The sequence below is a fragment of the Myiozetetes cayanensis genome, unplaced genomic scaffold (genome assembly GCF_022539395.1).
Source record: "Myiozetetes cayanensis isolate MyiCay16 unplaced genomic scaffold, myiCay2020 scf140, whole genome shotgun sequence".
NCBI classification, from domain to species: Eukaryota; Metazoa; Chordata; class Aves; order Passeriformes; family Tyrannidae; genus Myiozetetes; species Myiozetetes cayanensis.
The window spans coordinates 33896-52413 of NW_026087049.1; the positions used below are offsets into that span (position 1 = coordinate 33896).

General features: G+C 59.1%; 1 protein-coding gene across 2 annotated transcripts; it reads left to right on the forward strand.

Annotated features, from left to right (window-relative positions):
- Nucleotides 1-18252, forward strand: TCF7L1 (transcription factor 7 like 1). 2 transcript variants are annotated; one of them, XM_050310029.1, is made up of 12 exons: nt 1-273; nt 348-408; nt 1604-1734; nt 13410-13493; nt 13778-13910; nt 14414-14516; nt 14793-14876; nt 15506-15649; nt 15727-15886; nt 16155-16262; nt 16455-16515; nt 16586-17179. In XM_050310029.1, exons 1-12 carry the CDS (start codon nt 73-75, stop codon nt 17050-17052), a joined length of 1737 nt encoding a protein of 578 aa, XP_050165986.1. In that variant the 5' UTR covers nt 1-72; the 3' UTR covers nt 17053-17179. The 2 variants fall into 2 exon arrangements, with proteins under 2 accessions (XP_050165986.1, XP_050165985.1); XM_050310028.1 differs by lacking the exon at nt 16586-17179 and adding an exon at nt 18161-18252 and having other exon boundaries at nt 23-273.
- Nucleotides 18253-18518: the final 266 nt, after the last annotated feature.

The window sequence follows — 18518 nt, forward strand, 5'->3', positions numbered from 1 at the left end:
GCGCATTCCCGACCCTCCGGGCGGCGGCGGCGGCGGCGGCGAGGCCCGGCGGGGCCGGGGCGGGACCCCACGATGCCGCAGCTGGAACCGACGGGGGGGGACGACCTGGGGGCCCCCGACGAGCTCATCGCCTTCCAGGACGAGGGCGAGGAGCAGGACAAGGGCGCGGGGCGCGGCTCGGCCCACGGGGACCTAGACGAGCTCAAGTCCTCGCTGGTCAGCGAGACCGAGAACCGCGGGGGCCCCGGCCCCGGGGGCGGCCCCGGCCCCGAGGTGAGGCGGGGGCGGCGGGAAGCCGGGGGACGCGCCCCCGCCCGGCCCCGCTCCGCTCACCGCCTCTCCCGCAGGCGGAGCGGCCCCCGCCGCCCCGGGAAAGTTTCCAGAAGCCGCGGGACTCTCTGGCAGAAGGTACCGGACCCCCCCCACGGCGCCCCCCTTCCCCTCCTGCTCCCCGCTGCATCCCCTGGGACCAGCCGACACTTCCCAACTTCTTTGTTTCCGCCCCCGGCTGCGGGCAGGACCCCCGTGTCCCCCCGTCTCCCCTCGTGTGTCTCCCAGTTCCCCCACCGTGTGCCCCCCTCGTGTACTCACCTCCCCATATGTCCCCCGCCCCGTGTCCTTCTGCTCCACCCCGCGTGCCACCCCCGTATCCCCCTAATTCCGATCCTCGTGTTCCTCTCCCTGGTGTCCTCAACACCCGTGCCCACCCCGTGTCCCCGTAATTCCCCTCCATGTCATCACCCCCCGCCGTGTCCCCAGATTCAGCCCCCGTGTCCCCTCCCCGTGTCTGCCCTCCCTTCGTGTCCCCCTCCCATCCCCCGGCCCCCGGTCCCGCCCCCCGCTCCGGTAACCGGCCCCGGTCGCTCCCCTACGGCTCGGTCGGTGCCGCCCCACGGAGGAGCCGGGCTCGGTTGCCCCCCACAGCTGGGTCCTTTCCTGGAGTGACCAGCATCGGGACCCTCTGCCCCCCCGGGACCCCCCGTGCAGCCGAGATCCCCCTCCCGCGGCCACCCAGCAGCTGGGACTCCCCGAGAACAACCAAGGACACCCCCAAGAGACTTGGGCACCCCGAGAGGGACCTATCCGGGCCCTACCATGTCGGGACACTCCCCACTCCCCCCAGAAGAACCAAGGATCCCTAAGGGACTTGGACACCCCTAGAGGGACCTACCCAGGTCACTCCCAAGTGGGGACCTCCCAAGAAAAATCAAGGACACCCCCCAAGGGACTGGGACCCCCAAAGAGACTCGGGCATCCGCAGAGGGACCTTACACCTCCCCACGTGCGGACCATCCCCCAGGAGTACCAAAGACTCCCACAAAGTGACTTGGTCACCCCAGAGAGACCTGCCTAGGGTCCCCACAAGTGGAGACAACTCCCCCAGAAGAAGAAGGGACCCCCCAGAAGGAGACTGGGCACCCCCAGAAAGACTTACCTGCCCCCCCCTAAATGGGAACCCCCGAAGAACCAAGGACACCCCAAGGGACTTTGGCATTCCCAGAGGGACCTCCCCAGGCCCCACCAGGCACCCTGCCTTGCCTCCCTCCGTGGGTGCATCCCCCAGCCCTCTGCCTCCTGACCTCCCCTTTCCTTCTCTCCCCAGTGGTCAGACGACAACAAGATGGGGGTTTTTTTAAGGGTCCCCCCTATCCCGGCTACCCCTTCCTGATGCTCCCCGAGTTGGGTAGCCCCTACCTCGCCAACGGAGCCCTCTCCCCCGGCGGCGCCCGCACCGTAAGTGCCCCCCCAGACCCTCTCCTAACACCTCTCTCCCACTGTTTGGGGATGCTCAGACACACCCCCCTCAAGCCTCACAGCCCGTCCCGCAGGAAAACGACAACCTGGTGCTAAATAACCCCCCAAGAAATTGGGTTTATTCCCTTCACTTTGCCCCTTTGGGGTGGGAGGGGGGCCCTGGGAGGGGTGGGGAGTTTGGGGGGGGCCTCACCCCGGGGGACCCGCCCCGAAACCTGACCCTGAGCTGCCGCTTTTCTCATTTTAAAAGGGTTTTAAAGCCGTTAATGGGCCGACATTCTCCCGCGGGGGGAGAAGTGATTAAGCAAATTGAGCGAGAATTTCGGGGGGAGGAGGAGGGAATGGAGAGGGGGACCCACAGGCCTCCCCCCCCAGCAGTGTCCCTCGATCCCCAAACGATCCCATTCATGTTCCTGGGCAGTACCCTAAATTTTAGGGCTATAAAGGTATTTTAGGTGTATAAAGGTATATAAGGTGTTCCCTACCATATATGAGACCCTTTGCTGCCTCAGTTTCCCCTCCTGGTGCCTTCCCGCGGAGGGGGCAGGGGAGGGGGAACTGAGGGGAGAATTTTCAGCCCCCTGGGGGGTCCTCAGCCTTCTGGGAGGGGTGGGGACTCCGGCTGTGGTACCCACTGCATCCTGGGCTGGAGCATCCCAGCCCATTCCTGAACTGTCCAGGTGTATTTCTTGCTCCACCGATGCTTTCCCCTGTATTGTTTCCCCAGTATCCATAGGAAACTGTGTTCCCTTATGGGATATATATGGGATAACAACAGTTGTGGCATTTATAATGGCTTGAAATCCCGGAATCTGGCTGGTGTCGCAGGGAGAGTTTTCTGTATTTTTAGGGTTTTCCTACTTTTGTTTTCCTGGAAGCAACTGGTTGGGGTGGCCATGGAGCTCAAATCCTGGGATTGGGAGGGTGGATTAGCTAATTATCACGGTGTTTGGCCGGTGGCTGGATAAAGGTTGTATTCCCGATTTGTCACTTTTAGGATTATGAGGTTTTGGGGATGATGCACCATTGGCCACGATGCCAAACACTGGTGAGGAATCCGGGATAATGAGAAGGGATTGGTGTTGGGATCTGTCACAAGCAGCCACTAATGATGATTTAATGAATCCCAGAAAGGGGATTAATTAACAGGGGCTGGAGCACCTCCCGGATGTTTTGGAGGGACGAGTAGGGTTGGGAAAGTGCAGATTGGGGCTGAATCCTGACAGATTGGGGCCTCTTCGTGGAGCCAAGTGAGTGAGGATTATCAGGGAGGGAGGGCAAACTGGGGGTAGTGGGGGGGGCTGGGTGAATTTTGTGGCGCCGCCGGGTGAGGCTCTGCCAGACCCCTGGGGCACTGAGAGGGCCTGAGCGCTGTGCTGGTCGCAAACCTCCTTCCACAAAACCCCCTTCCACGAGCTCCTGCTGGAGTGGTGGTGCAGAGATGCCCTGGATCCAGCACTGATCCCAGGACATTGTCGTGCTGCCAAGGCTGGATGGGATCTGGCTGGGCTTGGCGTCCCCAGTCCCACAGCAGATCCACCTGGGCACAGCATCCTCGAGGCCATTCTGGGTCCAGCCAGGCACAGCATTGCAGTCCTGTGCTGGATCTGGCAGGACAGGAATCCTGCCTTGGATCAGGCCAAGCTCAGCATCCTCGATCCCATAGTGGATCCAGATAGGTGGAGGATCCCCAATCTCGTGCTAGATCTGGCAGGACAGAATGTCCTCAACCCTATACTGAATCCAGCCAGGAACAGCATCCTTGACCCTGTCCTGGATCCTTTTGGCTGCAGCATCCTCAGTCCCACAGCAGCTCCAGTCAGTGCAGCATCACTCAATCCCAAACCAGATCCTGATGGGCACAACATCCTTGATCTCATGCTGGATCCGGCCAGGCTCAGCATCCTTGATCCTGTACCAGCTCCACGTGGGCGCAGCATCCTTGATCCCGCATTGAATCCAGCAGGACACGACATTCTTGATCCCGTACTGGATGCAACTGGGCTCAGAATTCTCCATCTTGTACCAAATCCATCCAGACACAGCAACCCCAAGAGACACCCAGGTACAGCCTTCCCGATCCTCTGCTGGCTCCGTGGGATGCAGCCTCTCCAGTTCCACAGTGGATCCAGCCGGGCGCAGCATCCGCACATGAAGCATCGCCCGAGGGCCCCGAGCTCACGGAGCCAAACCTGCCACCCGTCTGCATCCCGGGAGGCTGGGACGGGCCCGGGCACGCGGAGCGCCGGGGTGGCAGGAGGCACCCCCGGCAGGAGGCACGGGCTGCTCTGGGAGCCGACTGTTCCAGCTCTCTCTTGTTTTACCCCAGCCTGGAGGAAACGAGCTGATCTGCAGGATCCCGGGGCGGCAGCATCCATCCTCATCACCCACGGTGCTGTGGATCCACCTGCACGGGAAAGGGAAGATTTCTGTGGAAAACCCACGCCCCAAATAATCTCTGTGGTCAGGAGATGCTCCGAGGAGGTGGCTGGGAAGGTGATGGATCCTGGGGACGGATGTATCCATTGGTGCCGGGTTCGATCTGACGGCAGCAAAACCACTGGAGGACTTCTTTGGAATACTGGGCAGGGAAGCACTGCTTTCACATCTCTTCACTATGAAGTCTTTAGAAATCCGGGAAATATTTAGGAATCTGGATACACAACGCCCTCTTGCACCCCAAGGTGGGAGAAGGCCCATCCTTGTGCCAACCCACCAACAGATGGATGCTCCTGCCCTTCATCTGGGTGTATTCGCTTTGCTCCTGGGTTGTTTCCAAACAGGATCCCGAGATCTGGGAAGTCACCACCCATCCCAGTATCATTTCCCTGGCAATTTCTGTCTGGGGGGTATTTCTGGGGGTCCACTCAGACGGTGAAGGAATTTGTTGGAAACTCCTGATGGCATTGGTGTTTGGAGCAGTGTTTTAGCCCAGTTTTCCCCAGAGGGAATCAGGAACTGGGGACCCCTGAGCCTGTGTTTGGCTCCTTGGGATCATTCCCAACACCACGAAGGTCTCCAAGGTGGGATGGAAAGGAAAAGCTCTGGACATGCAGGAACTGGATGGATGCAAATCGCTATTGCCACCACGCCGGATCCATTCCATCAGGAACATGGGGAGCTGACGGGTTTTATCCCAAACCCAGAATTAGCCGGATCCATACAGGGGTAAAATCTCATCCCAGCATGGGAATCTCATCCAGCTTGGGAAGGGGATGGGAACCAGGCACGGCACTACCAGAGAGGCGAAGCTGAGACCACGCACAGGATTGGCATTATTCCCAAAATAAACCAGTTTAACCCCAGGAATTCGAGTCTGGAGGCGAGGATTTAAATAAATCCAACCCTTCCTCAGGCATGGAATTCCATCCAAACAGCTCTCCCGACGCCATGCCAGTGTAATTAATGCACCTCCGTGTAATTAATGAGCCTCCGCGGGCTGTGATCCCAAAATAAATGAGGGAAAAATCTGTAACCTGGGCTTATTCTGGCTTTTTTTTGCACCATTCCTGCGATGAATTCCCGAGGATACAGAGCCGTATCTGTCTCCTAAAGAAAATAGATCCTTAACTGCGCTGCTGCCAAGGAAAATGATTAAAATACAGATTTTTGGCAGGAAAAAGGGTTGCTCCGAAAACTGGGCGGGTCTTGCTGGCAGCTCTAGTGGAGCGTGGAGGGTTTTGGCGTTGGGATGTGGATGGAAGTGTTGGGATGGGGGGATTTTTCTGGCTTGGGGGGCTCGTTCGGTGCTCTGCATCTCTGGACTAAGGTGGTTCCTCCTTCCTCCTGCACCAGTTTGGGATTTGCTGGTTTATTTAGGATTTACCTCCCCCGTCAGTGCCGCCTTCCTTCCCCACCTGGAAAATATTAAGGGAAAAAAAGGATTTTTTCACACTTTTTTGGCTTCTCCCTGTTGCTCCGTGCAGCTGCTGGGTTAATCCGATCCTTGCCGGCTCTGAGCCCTCCCCGTGCCTCAGTTTCCCCACTCCCAGACTCTCCCGCCTGCCGCACACAATGGCCTCTTTATCCCGCTCCTTAATTATGCTCTTCGGCTAATTACCCTGCGGGCGGGGTTTGTAGGGGCTAAATGAGACCTACAGGAGGACTTCCCTCCCCCCCCCCAATTCTCCCTCCTCCCTCCCTTTTCCAACACTATTCCCAAATTAAAGCGATGAAGTAAGTGCTCGGGGCGCCTCTGCTCAGCCCTGGGATTGTTCCGGGACTGAGGCACATTCATCATCCTTCTGGAATTCCCAGCAGCTGCTTTTCATTAGTTTTCCTTCCTTGAAGTCGCTGGCGGGAGCTTGGGAGGGAAGAGGAACCCGGGGGGAAGTGCCCAGTGCATCCCGGATGGAGGAAGAGGAGGGATAAGGGAAGGGGGGGTCGGGATCGTGTTGTGTCCGTCTCTCTCTGTGCTCACACCGGGACTTGGGGGCGTTTTGGGAGGAGAGGGGGTGGAGTGGGGGAAGGTACTCCGAGGGGGAGGGGGAGGGGAAGGGGCGATGGTGATGTTTGGCTTCACGGTTTGCACTGGTGTTTTTTGGCAACGATGTCACTCTGTGCCTTCACCCTGGGGATCCCGGAGCCCTGGGGATCCTGGAGCCCTGGGGATGGTGTTCAGAGCCTGGGCAGAGGGCAGGGCAGGTCAGCAGGCCGTGCTGGCCGTGCTGGTGTCCCATGGGGGCTGCTGGGGGGTACAGGACCCCCTGGAGTCCCCTGGCAGCCGTGGCCCCTGGTAGCAGGGGTGGCGTGGGGGGCTTTGGAGCGGTGGGAGTGTTGGGATTGTTGGTGGCGGGGCAGGCTGAGCCTGTTGTTCCCGCCGGGATCCCCCGTGCGGATGCAGCGGGATGAATGGATCTATTGAGGCCGGGGCCGGGAGCTGCAGACAAAAGCCACGGGGGGACTCGGGGCCACTGGGTTTAGGGGGCTGGGAGGGGGGGCCCAGCAGGCACTGAGCCCATCCTGCTCCATGGCTGGTGTGTGTGAGGGGTGCTGGGGGCACCCGTGGGTGAGGGGTGCGTGGGGTGTCCGTGGGGAGAGGCCTGGTGAGGGCATGCCTAGGTGAGGGATGCGTGGGGTATGCATGGGATGCTCAAGTCACCCGTGGGGCAAGGGATGCTCAGGGCATCCGTGTGTGGGGGATTCTCGGAGGGTCCCTGTGCCAGGGTCACTCTGGGCTGAGGCTGCATCCCAGGAGCTAGCTCTGCCAGTGTCCTGGCATCCCTCCAGCATCATCCTGCTTCCTGCCATCCTTCTCATCCCCAGTTCCCTCTCTCACCTTCCTCTGCCACTGGCATCCCTGGGGGGGGGGAAATAGAGATGAAGTTGGATAAGTGCCACCACACTGAGCTCATCCCAAACTGAGTTTTTTGAGGCTTGTTTTTCATCTCCTGGCCACTTTTTCCACCTTCCCATCCCAGCCCCACTGGCATTTCCCACCTGGTGTCCGTGGGTCTGGGCTGTGTCACAGGAATGGATGAGCATCCGTTGTTGAGGTGTCACAAGCTCTCATTCCCACCCTAAAATCATTGTCCCTGCTTGGAACACCCTTTGCCTGGCTGGTGTCACCCAAAAAAATGCCAAACAGGGACATGGTGATGTGTCCTGCATCATCCCCATATCACCCTTGAAAAACCCTAAATCCTGATGGGAAAATAACCCCATCAGGAATTTTTTTGGTTCTCCTTGGGATGTGGGGATGCAGGAGACCCCCCAAAAGTCTCCTGACATGAATTTGTTGTCCTGGTGTTCATGGGCAACATCTGGAGGAGATTATTTGGCTGGGAAGTGGCTGCAGGGAGGGAGTGGGGGGGAAGATTTACGGCCCGTTCCTTGGGCTGTAAATCCAGTTGTAATTGGGATTTCTCCCTTCCCAATTATCCCAGGGAAGCAGAACACAGTGGGGGCTTGCAGGACGGGCGATGGGCCCCGTGGGACTGGGATGTTCCTGGTTTTCTCCCTGTTTTTTGATATTGGAGTGATTTACTGGGGTATGAAGGACACCCTGTCCCAGCTCAGGAGGGTGACAGGTTGGGTCCCTACTTTCCCTTTCTCTCCCCTTCCTGCTCCATTTCCATCTCCAAGGGGACACGAATCCCAACGACTGGTGAATCCCCAACGCCTTCCCTTTCCTTTTCTGTCTTCCTAATTGGACTCTCTTTCCATGTCCCATGAGTGCCTTTTCCCCCTCTTTTATTCCCCCTTTCCCTTCCCTTTTCCACATTCCCCCATTTTTCCCTTTTCTCCCTTCCTTATGCTCTTTATTTCCCCCAGTTTTCCCCCCTTTTTTCCTTTTTCCCCTTTCCTCTCCCCTTTTCCTCCCTCCTTTTCCCTTTCTTCCTTTTTTCTCCCCTAATTTCCCCCCATTTCTCCCTCCTCTCTCCCATTTTTTCCACCTATTTTTGCCCCTTTCTCCCCTTTTCTTCCCTTCCTTTTCCTCCCTCCCGTTTTCTTCCCTCCCACTTTCTTCCCCATTTTCCCCTTTTTCCTTTTTTCACCCTTTTCCCACCCTTTTGGGCTCCTTTTCCCCATTTCTTCCCTGTTTCCCCCCCATTTTCTTTTGCTTCTCCCCTGTTTTTCTCCCTTTCCCCCTTTTCCCCCTTCCCTTCTCCCCATTTTCTCCCTTTTCCCCTTTTCTCCCCCTTTTCCCATGTTTTCCCCCCCTTTTTTTCCTTTCCTCCCTTCTTCCCCTTCCCCCTTTCCCCTTTTTCCCCCCTGTTTGGGGCTCCCCCTCTGTTCCCCCTTGGCACCACCCCCTCCACAGCATCCTGGGGTGCAGCCCCAGCCCCTCCTGCCAGGGCAGATTTGGGGTTTTTGCCCCTCTGTGCTCCCAAGCACAAAGTTTTATAGGGTTGGACGACACACTGAGCCCAGAATCCTCACTCCCCTCAAAGATCCCATCCCCCTGTGACACCTGGAGCCAAATTTGGGTGTTTTTTTCCCAAACAAGCTGGTGACACTGCTCAAGGCCAGGACCTTGGGATGCCTTGGGGCAGCAGCCACACCTGGACAGTTTTGGGGGACTCCATTAAACATCCCACAACCCCCCAAAAAAACCACCCTGATGCTTGGCCTTTCCCGTCTCCCCTGGCATGATTTTGGGATGAATTTTGGGGAAAAGGGTTGGAGCAGAGGCAGGAGGGGGAAGGGCTGTTGGTTATCCCACCGCTGTGTAAGCAGGCTGGGGGCCTCCTGGGAGCAGGGAAGGGACTTGGAGGACTCTGCAAAGCCCTGGGAATTCGGGCTGGAAAAGGGAATGGCATGAGGATGGGCGACTGGGGGTCACCATCCCCCAGGTCCTGTCCTGGGATGGAGGTGGTGTGGGAGGGATGGATGCTGGATACCAGTGGGAATATTCCCAGGTGCTCTGCAGCTCATCTGTGGGGGTTTTGGGATGGGGATGGAGCACCCAGGTGCTGGGATCACCTGGATCTTCTCCATGGTGGTTCCTGTTGGGTCATCTGCAGGCAAATAGAAAAGCTCCTGCCCCAGAGGCTCTAGGTAATGTTTTACTTGGAAAAATGGTCCCAAACAGACCTTTTCTCTCCCAAAATGAGGCCGGTGGATGCCGACTTTGAGGCTTTGATCCCAGCAGAGAGGAGCCTGTGCTGGGACAGGCGGCGTCGGGATTGGTGATGGGATGTGCAGCACTGGGATGAGTCGCAGAGCCTGGAGATAGAGCAGCAGAACAGGCAGTAAACCTGGGATGGGCAATCCTGGGACACCTGGGTGCAGAGCATCCAACCTGGAACACCCATTTCCCTCAAAAATTTCATCTTGCCTGGACACAAGGCAGCACAGCAGCACTGGGACACAGTGCTGGGACAGGATGCCAGGCTGGGACACCAGGAAGGAGATGCTGGGACACACAGTGCTGGGCCAGGGGATCCTGGGAGATGAGGCACCATGACAAACAATGCTGGGATATGCAAGGTCAGGATGTGCAATCCTGGGATGTGGAGAGCTGGGACACACTGTCCTGGGACATGAGGCACCAGGATGTGGAATCCTGGGACATGGCACGCTGGGACACACAGCAGCAGGACGTGCAGCACTGGGACACGGAAAGCTGGGATCCGCAATAGCAGGATATGGAATGCCAGGATCTGCAACACCAGGATGTGGAATGCTGGGATGTGCAGTCCTGGGATATCCCTGGGACACGACACCAGGACATGACACGCTAGGACGTGCAATCCTGGGACACACAACTCCCACCCGGATGTGCCACACCAGGACATGCAGCCCCAGCCCAGCCCCAGCCAGCACTTTTCCCCCTTCCCAAGGAAACCATTGCAGCTGGATCGATCCCTGTGCAGAAGAGGAGTGGAAATCCTGTCATGAACACCCTTAATTGGGCACCAGGGGATCCCCCGGTTCCCCTTCCTCCGGGGTCTGGGGGCTCCCAGAGGGTTCCCAGAGGGACGGGCTCCGGCAGGGAAGGGGTTATCCCTGTTTTTAATTGGCTGGTAACGAGGACCCAGGACTGGCTCTAATCTCTCTGGAATGTGACCGATTTTCAACTATTTTCCTCTTTTTTTTGTTGCTATTTCACAGCTCCAATCCCCACGTGGGGGACGGGGGTGGGGGGGACAGTGGGGGCTGTGTCCCAGCTGGAGCTGAGGGATGGGGAAGGAAAAGGGTCAGGGGGGGTCATTTTTCCACATCACCACTGAACCATTCACCAGCTCCCCCCCTCTTTGTATATTTTGAAAGGGTCCCCCCTCTTCCCTTCCCCCCTCCCCTGCCCAGCCTCCCGAAATGGCCTCGAAATGAGAATCAGCCTTTTATCCCCCAAACCTTCCCCCGCCGCTGCCTCCCCGCCCGTCCCCATCCCCTCGCGCCTTCTCCGCTTACAGAGCGGCCCAGAAAGCCCCTTTGTGATGGGCAGGGGGTCCTGAGGGGGGGCCAGGGAGCCCCCTCAGCACTGGGGAGGCATCTCCTGCCTTGCCCTGCGCGTGGTCATGGGGATGACGGGGGGTTCTCGTCCAGTGCTTGGGGCTGCTTGGATGGGGATGGGCAGGGGGAAGGTGGGGGGTCCCCAGTGTCACCCCTGCAGGGCTGCAAGGGGAGGCACCTCGGACATCACCCTGAGCATGGCTGTGGGGCTGTCCCTGTGCCTTGGATCCCCCGGATTTGGAGGGTCATCAAAGCTGGCACTGCAGGAACAGCTCCTGCATCCTAAGGAGAGCCGGGTCATGGCAAGCCCGGGGTGATGGTGAATGCATGAGCCATGGTGAGCCCACGGGTCACAGCGGGCCTGTGGGTGACAGCCACGAGTGACAGTGAGCCCATGGGTGACAGTGAGTCCATAGGTGACAGTAAGCCCACAGGTGACAGCCTTGAGTGACAGTGAGCCCGTGGGTGACAGCGAGTCCATAGGTGACAGTAAGCCCACAGGTGACAGCCTTGAGTGACAGTGAGCCCATGGGTGACAGTGAGTCCATAGGTGACAGTAAGCCCACAGGTGACAGCCTTGAGTGACAGTGAGCCCGTGGGTGACAGTGAGTCCACAGGTGACAGCCAGGGGTGACAGTGAGTCCACCGGTGACAGCCCACAGTTGACAGCCACAGGTGATAGTGAGTCAGCCCATAGGTGATAATGAGCCCACGAGTGACACCGAGCCTGTGGGTGACAGCCCACAGGTGATGCTGAGCTGGTGGGTCACGGTGAGCCAGGGTCAGGGGGTCACCCATGTGCCACCCATGTGGGAATGTGGTGTCCTTGCTCGTGACCTCCTCCACAACCAGCTGCCAAGGGACAGATCCAGTCCTGACTCCTGACACCAGTGGGATTATCCCAGCAGTGCCAAAAGTCTCCCCATGGAGGCACTGGAGCATCCCTGTGCTGGGATAGGGGTGAGGAGTGCCCTGGTGGCACCTGGGGCAGGCAGTGAAGCAGGTTTCTGGGCATCCATGTGCCTGCAGCTGTGGGAATGGTTGGATCGTGGGGAATTCTCGTCTTGGCTTTGGGACCGTGCTGTGCCGAGGGGGTCCTGCGTGGGGGGTCCCAGGGTGCAGCAGGGAGAGGGTGTGAGGGGGGGTTCTGGGTGCTGGAGATGGAGCAGGATACTGGGGATGGAGCGGGGGGATGCTGGGGATGGAGAGGTTACTGGAGGCAGAAGGAGGATACTGAAGGTGTGTGGGATACTGGAAATGCAGGAGTGGGATATTGGAGATGCAGGGGGGGATACTGGAGATGGGGGGATAATGGAGATGCAGAGGAGGGGATACTGGAAATGCAGTGGTGGGATACTGGAGGTGCAACAGGGGATCCTGGAGATAGAGGCAGGGATACTGAAGGCACAGGAGGGGATGCAGGGAAGGTGCTGGATGGGATGTGGAGTGCAGGAGGAGATAGATGGGATACTGGAGATGCAGGAGGGGGATGGTGGAGACTCAGGGACAGCAGGAGGTGTTGCAGAGGGGACACAGGACACTTCGGGGGTGGCAGGAGGCAATGCAAGTGGGGAGGAACCTGCCAGCCCTGGAAGGGTTAACACTCCCCCAAACTCCTCCTGGGTTTTCCTTCCAGCTGCCTCAGCTCAGGAAGGTCTGTATGTGGGGAAATTCCTGCAGGCAGCTGCTCCAGCCACATTCCCACATTCTCGAGCCCCCGGCATCTCCAGGGACCTTCCCTCCCTCCTGCTGTCTGTGGGAAACGCCTTCGGCCCCCCCAAACACTACACAAAGTGCCTTTCTTTGGGGGGCTACTGGGCAGACACCCCATTGTCATAGCAAGATTTAACCTTGGATGGGGAAAAAACCCCCAAACACTTCCAAACCCCCTGTATTTGTCCCCTCCCCTCTCAGTATGGGACTGATTTCTTGCATGCCAAAAATTTGGGGTTGATGATGGTACCCCAAGGACGGGGGACAGGGGGGGCACCCCCAGGCACAGGGACCTCCCAGGGAGAGGCAGCACCACTGGGGTGAGATTTGGGATTTAAGATTTGGGGTTTGTCACCATTTGGGGTTTAGGTTTTGAGGGGGTTGCAGTTTGAGCCTTAGCACTCTTTGGGGCAGAGATTTGGGAATTAGGGGTTTGTGCAATTTGGGATTTGGGGGTTTGCACCATTACTGGGGTCTGTAGAGGCACATAGGGTTGAAAACTTCCTTTTGTCCCCCCAAAACCTCTTTGCCATCAGCCCATGGTGTCCTCCATGGCTTGAGGTATCTCCAGCCAGTGCAGGCGGGACCAGGGAATATTTTGGGGCCAGGCTGTTGTTTCAGGGTGAGGGAATGTTTTGGGGCCAGGGGCGTTTTAAGGGCCTGGGGAATGTTTTAGGGCTGGAGGTGTTTTATGGCTGGGGGGGGTAGTTTGTGGGCTGGGGAATCTTTTGGGACCAGGGTTTTTTGGGGGGGCTGTAAGAGTGTTTTGGGGCTGGGGTGATGTTTTGGGGCTGAAGGTGTTTTGGGACTAGGGGTATTTAGAGGACAGGGGGTGTTTTGGGGCCAGGGGTGTTTTGTGGCAGGGAGTGTTATGGGGCTGGGAGTGTTTTGCAGTAGAGGGTGCTTGGGGCTGGGATGTTTCGGGGTGGGGGTAATGTTTCAGGACTGGTGCAGGGGCAGGGAGTGTTTTGGAGCCAGTGGGGGTGTTTTGGGGCCGAGGGCGTGTGGGGCTGCTGGAGGCCATCGTCCCGTCCCTCCCGCAGTACCTGCAGATGAAGTGGCCGCTGCTGGACGTGCCGGCCGGGGCCACGCTCAAGGACAGCCGCTCGCCCTCGCCCGCACACCTGGTAAGAACAGCCCCTTCCTGCAGGGTGGGGAATTCCCAGCGCCCCCCCCATGCTCCTGGAATTATGGAATCAGGAAGCGGGTTGGGTTGGAAGGGACCTTAAAGACCACCCAGTCCCACCCCCCTGCCCTGGGCAGGGACACCTTCCACTAGATCAGGTTGCTCCAAGCACCGTCCTACCTGGCCTGGAGCACTCCCAGGGGTGGGGCAGGCCTGGCACTGCTGCCCGGGGGGTGTTCCTGGGGGGTGGCCGTTGTCCTGCCCTCCCATGCGCTCTCCCCGCAGTCCAACAAGGTCCCGGTGGTGCAGCACGGCCATCACATGCACCCGCTGACGCCGCTCATCACCTACAGCAACGACCCCTTCCCGCCGGGGTCCCCGCCCGGCCACCTCTCCCCGGAGATCGACCCCAAGACGGGTGAGCACAGGGTGGGGGACACGTTTGGGGGAGCAAAGGGAACGTGAGGGTGTGGGTGCTGTGCTGGGAACGAGGGGCTCTCCATTGGGTGGTTCTTCTGCCTCCTGGGTGGTCTCAACCCTGTCCCTGGGAGGGGGCTGGGGCTGGGTCCTCACCTGGTGATGGATTGAGCTGGGGTGTGGGGATCCCCCCCAGGGCTGTGCTGTGGGTGTCTCAGCAGCCTCTCCCCAGCCTGCGGTGACGGGTGCTGGGAGGGAGACAGGGTGCTCTGAGGCAGGTGGGTTGCTTGGCAGCAGACCAGGTGCTCCAAGGGAGATGGGGTGCTGGGAGGGAAATGTGTGCCCAAAGGGAGGGTGCTGGAGGCAGACAAGGTGCTCAGTGGGAGCTGGGGTGCTCAAAGGGAGGGTGCTGGAGGCAGTCACGGCATGGAGGACAGTGGGGAGCCCCGAGGCTGCTGTGCCCCTGCTCTAACCCCCTGCTCTGTCCCCCTCTCTCCCTCGCAGGGATCCCGCGGCCGCCGCACCCCCCTGAGCTGCCCCCCTACTACCCGCTGTCCCCCGGAGCCGTGGGGCAGCTCCCGCACCCACTGGGCTGGCTCGTGCCACAGTAAGGATGGACCGGCCCCGGCAGGGGGTTCTCTCTCACCTCTGTGTCCCTGTGAATCCCAGAAGCCCCACAGCCCCCTGAGACCCTCCTCCTCTTCCCACTTTCCCCCGCGAGTTCCGCATGATGCCGCAGGCTCCTGTGGCGGGTGGGAAGGGAGAGGCTCCCCACCGCTGGAAAATTTGGGGATCACCTAGATGGAGATAGCTGGAGACCAGTCCGAGGATCCCCGTGAACCGGGAAGGGATCTTTTTTCCGCTGAAACTCGTGTTTTTGCAGGCAAGGACAGCCCGTGTACTCCATCCCTCCTGGTGGCTTCCGGCACCCCTATCCCGCCCTCGCCATGAATGCCTCCATGTCCAGGTGGGTCTTGGAAGGGGGAGGGACCCTCGTGGGCATCCCGGAGCTGGGGGTGGGTTTTGGGACACTTCCCTGCAGAAAATGCACAGGCACAGACCAGTCCCAGAAGATTGGGGTGTTCCCCTTGCATGAAGATCCCCCCTCTGGAGGGAGCGGATGGTCCCCTGCAGGTGGAGGGATGTGACATCCCATGGGCTCAGGACATCACTTAGGTTGGGTCTGTGTCCCCATCTCAAAGATGGGGCAGGATTTGTGGGCTTTGGGGTGGATCTGGGGTCTCCAGGGTGGATCTGGGGTCTCCAGGGTGGATTTGGGGTCTCCAGCATGGCTTCGGGGTTTGCACTGTGGATTTGCAGTTTGCAGTGTGCATTTGGTGTTTTCCAGCATGGCTTTGGGGTTTGCAGCATGGATTTGGGGTTTGCAGAGTGGATTTGTGGTTTCCAGGGTTGATTTGTGGTTTCCAGGGTTGATTTCAGGGCTTGAAGCGTGGATTTGGAGTTCCAGCATGGTTTGGGGGTTTCTAACTTAACTGGCTTGAGGCTGGTGGTCTCTCAGCCCGGGAGGTTCTCAGGGGGATCTGTAGGTGCCTGTGGGGAGGTGACCACTCCTCCTGTCCTCTCCCCCCTCTGCAGTTTGATGTCCAGCCGCTTCTCCCCACACATGGTCCCACCGCCCACCCATGGGCTGCACCCCTCAGGCATCCCACACCCCACCATTGTCTCGCCCATCGTCAAGCAGGAGCCCACCCAGCCCAGCGCCAGCCCTGGAGGCAGCTCGTGAGTGGGGGCTGGGGCCAACCATGGGGACAGGGGCTTGATCTGGGGGTCCTGACCCCCCATCCTGCTCCTTCCAGGAAATCCCCTGTGGCAGTGAAGAAGGAGGAGGAGAAGAAGCCCCACATCAAGAAGCCTCTCAATGCCTTCATGCTGTACATGAAGGAGATGAGGGCCAAGGTGGTGGCTGAGTGCACGCTGAAGGAGAGCGCTGCCATCAACCAGATCCTGGGCCGGCGGGTATGGTTGGGATCTCCCTGCCAGGGACCCTCCACACAGCCCGGCTCCACTTCTCCCCATGGATCCGTCCCTGGAGCTGGGGCTCTGCCAGCCCAGGGAGTCCCAGGGAGGTGGTGGGGACCTGGGTGGCATCAGGATGGGGAGGAGTGGACCTCTGCAGCCCAGGACATTATGTCCTCGGGGTCAGCAGCACGGATTTGGGGATTCCAGCCTAGCTTTGGGGTTCCTGGCGTGGCTCTGGGGTCTCCAGCACGGTGTCTCCCTGCAGTGGCACTCGCTGTCGCGGGAGGAACAGGCCAAGTACTACGAGCTGGCGCGGAAGGAGCGGCAGCTGCACTCACAACTCTACCCGACCTGGTCGGCGCGGGACAACTACGTACGTGTGTCCCCTGCAGTCCCTGCTGCCACCCCCCCAGAGGGCCCCTCTCCCAGGGTTTGGCTGGTTTGGGGTGCTGGGGGTGGTTGGTGATGATGCCAAGTCCCTGCGGATGCTCTGGGGCAGCGTCAGCCCAGCTCCCCGCCACGGGCAGCCAAAAGCCGTGGAAGAACCTGAAATCGTCTTTTCCAGGGCAAGAAGAAGAAGCGAAAGCGGGAGAAGCTGGCGCAGCAGCAAAGCCACGACACGGACAGTGAGTACCCACCCCCCGTCCTCCCCCTGCTCCGGGCTCCGGCCGCTCACGCTGTGCCCGTGTCCCCCAGGCTCCCTGCCCGCCAAGAGCAAGAAGCCGTGTGTGCCGTACCTGCCGGCCGAGAAGCCGTGTGCCAGCCCGGCCTCGTCCCACGGCAGCATGCTGGACTCGCCCGCCACGCCGTCGGCCGCGCTGGCCTCGCCGGCCGCGCCCGCTCCCACCCACTCGGAACAGGCCCAGCCGCTCTCGCTCACCACCAAGCCAGAGGCCAGGGCTCAGCTCGCTGTGCATTCCACCGTACTCTCCAGCAAAGCCTCCTCTTCTTCCTCCTCTTCCTCCTCCTCTTCCTCCTCCTCCTCCTCCTCCTCCTCCTCCTCCTCCAGCCTCAGCAGCCCGCCCTCACTCCTCTCCAGACCCATCCCCTTCACCTCGGTGCCCCCCACGGCTCTCCTCTCCTCGCCCCCTGGCTCCATCCCGGCTGCCCTGGCCGTGCTGCAGACGCAGCCCCTTTCCCTGGTCACCAAACCTGCTGACTAAGGGAGAAACCTCATCCCCCCTGGTCCCGTCCTCCTGTCCCCTCCCCGCTGTACATTGCAGAAGCCACAATCAAGATTCAAACGCAGCCAAAACCATTATTGGTCAATATTTGACCCTTTCTGAACTTTCTGGAAGCAGACTCTGGAGGAAGGGGCTTTCTACTCAGAGCTGCTGCCAGCAGTCGACCTAAAGACTGTTTTTATTAAAAAAACGGAAAAAATGGAAAAAAAAATAATGAAATAGACCCTCCACAAGCTGCCGACGATGGGAATCTCCGTGGGACGAGCCAGTTGCCCATCTCTGCCGTGGGGCACAGGGATGACACCAGCACGGTGGTGCCAGCACTGAACACGGCCAGTGTTGTGCTGGAGCCGGCATTCCATCCTGGATCCGAGAGCAGGAATGCCTCCACCTGCTCCCAGATCCTCCCATCCTGTGGCTCTGCTCCCATCCCCGGCTCCCACCTTCGCTCTGTCCTGGCAAGGAGCCGGATCCTGTCCTGGGGATGCTGCTCCATCGGTGCTGCTTCTGCCCGCGGTCGTGCCGGGGTGGGCAGGGTCTGGGGCTGAGCCCCGGGGGGGGTTATGTTTTTATCACCTCGAAATCCTGTTATTTTTCACAAAAGGAAATAAAACTACAGCTGCAACTCACTGTGTGAGCGTGGTCCATGCGGGAAGTGCTCGCTCCTTGTGTGTCCTGGGAAACATCTCGGGATGGGCCTCCAGTCCCACTCCAGAGGTCCAGCATCCCCTGAACACCTTTGTCAATGGGCACAGGTTGATTTTGGAGTGTCCATTTTGGGGTGCTGGAGTGATCCAGGCAGCAGGATGTGGGGGATTGGGTGAATCCGTTCAGGAGGTGCTCAAGAAGGGAAGTGGGAGTTACTGGAGCACACTGGATGCTCCGTGCCTGCTTCTTCCAAACCAGGGATGAAAAGATTGGGATGAAAAAGGACCAGCACAAAATCAACCCAATGGATTTTCAACTCACCTGAAGTCCTCAATCAGTTCAATATTTGGGCCCATCACAATTCCTCCCTCTCCCTGTATTTTAACAGGAAAAACCCCTCAATTTTCCCCTGGAACTCACAATTTTCTTTCTGTTTCAGATTGACTCCGAGCTGCACCCATCCAGAGCTGATTTGTGCAGTTCATAGTCCTGTTCCATTCCCTTTCCAAATTTCCTGCCCAGTTCCCTTCTCCCAGGGCCCTCTCTACCCACACCCCTCCTGCATTTTGGGGACTGTGATGTCCCCCAGCTATGGTGGTGGTGACGTCCTGACCGTCGGTGACAGGTGAGCCCATCCTGCACTGCTGGGTCTGGTGGGACTTCGACTCCTTTGGGGATCAGTGATGTCTTTTACTCCTGTTTTGACATTTCCCTTTCCCTTTCCAGTGCTGAGAAGCCACCAAGGAAGTATTTTTGGAGCAGCAGTAGGTGCCTGTCTGCAGGTAGAGGGGAAAGGG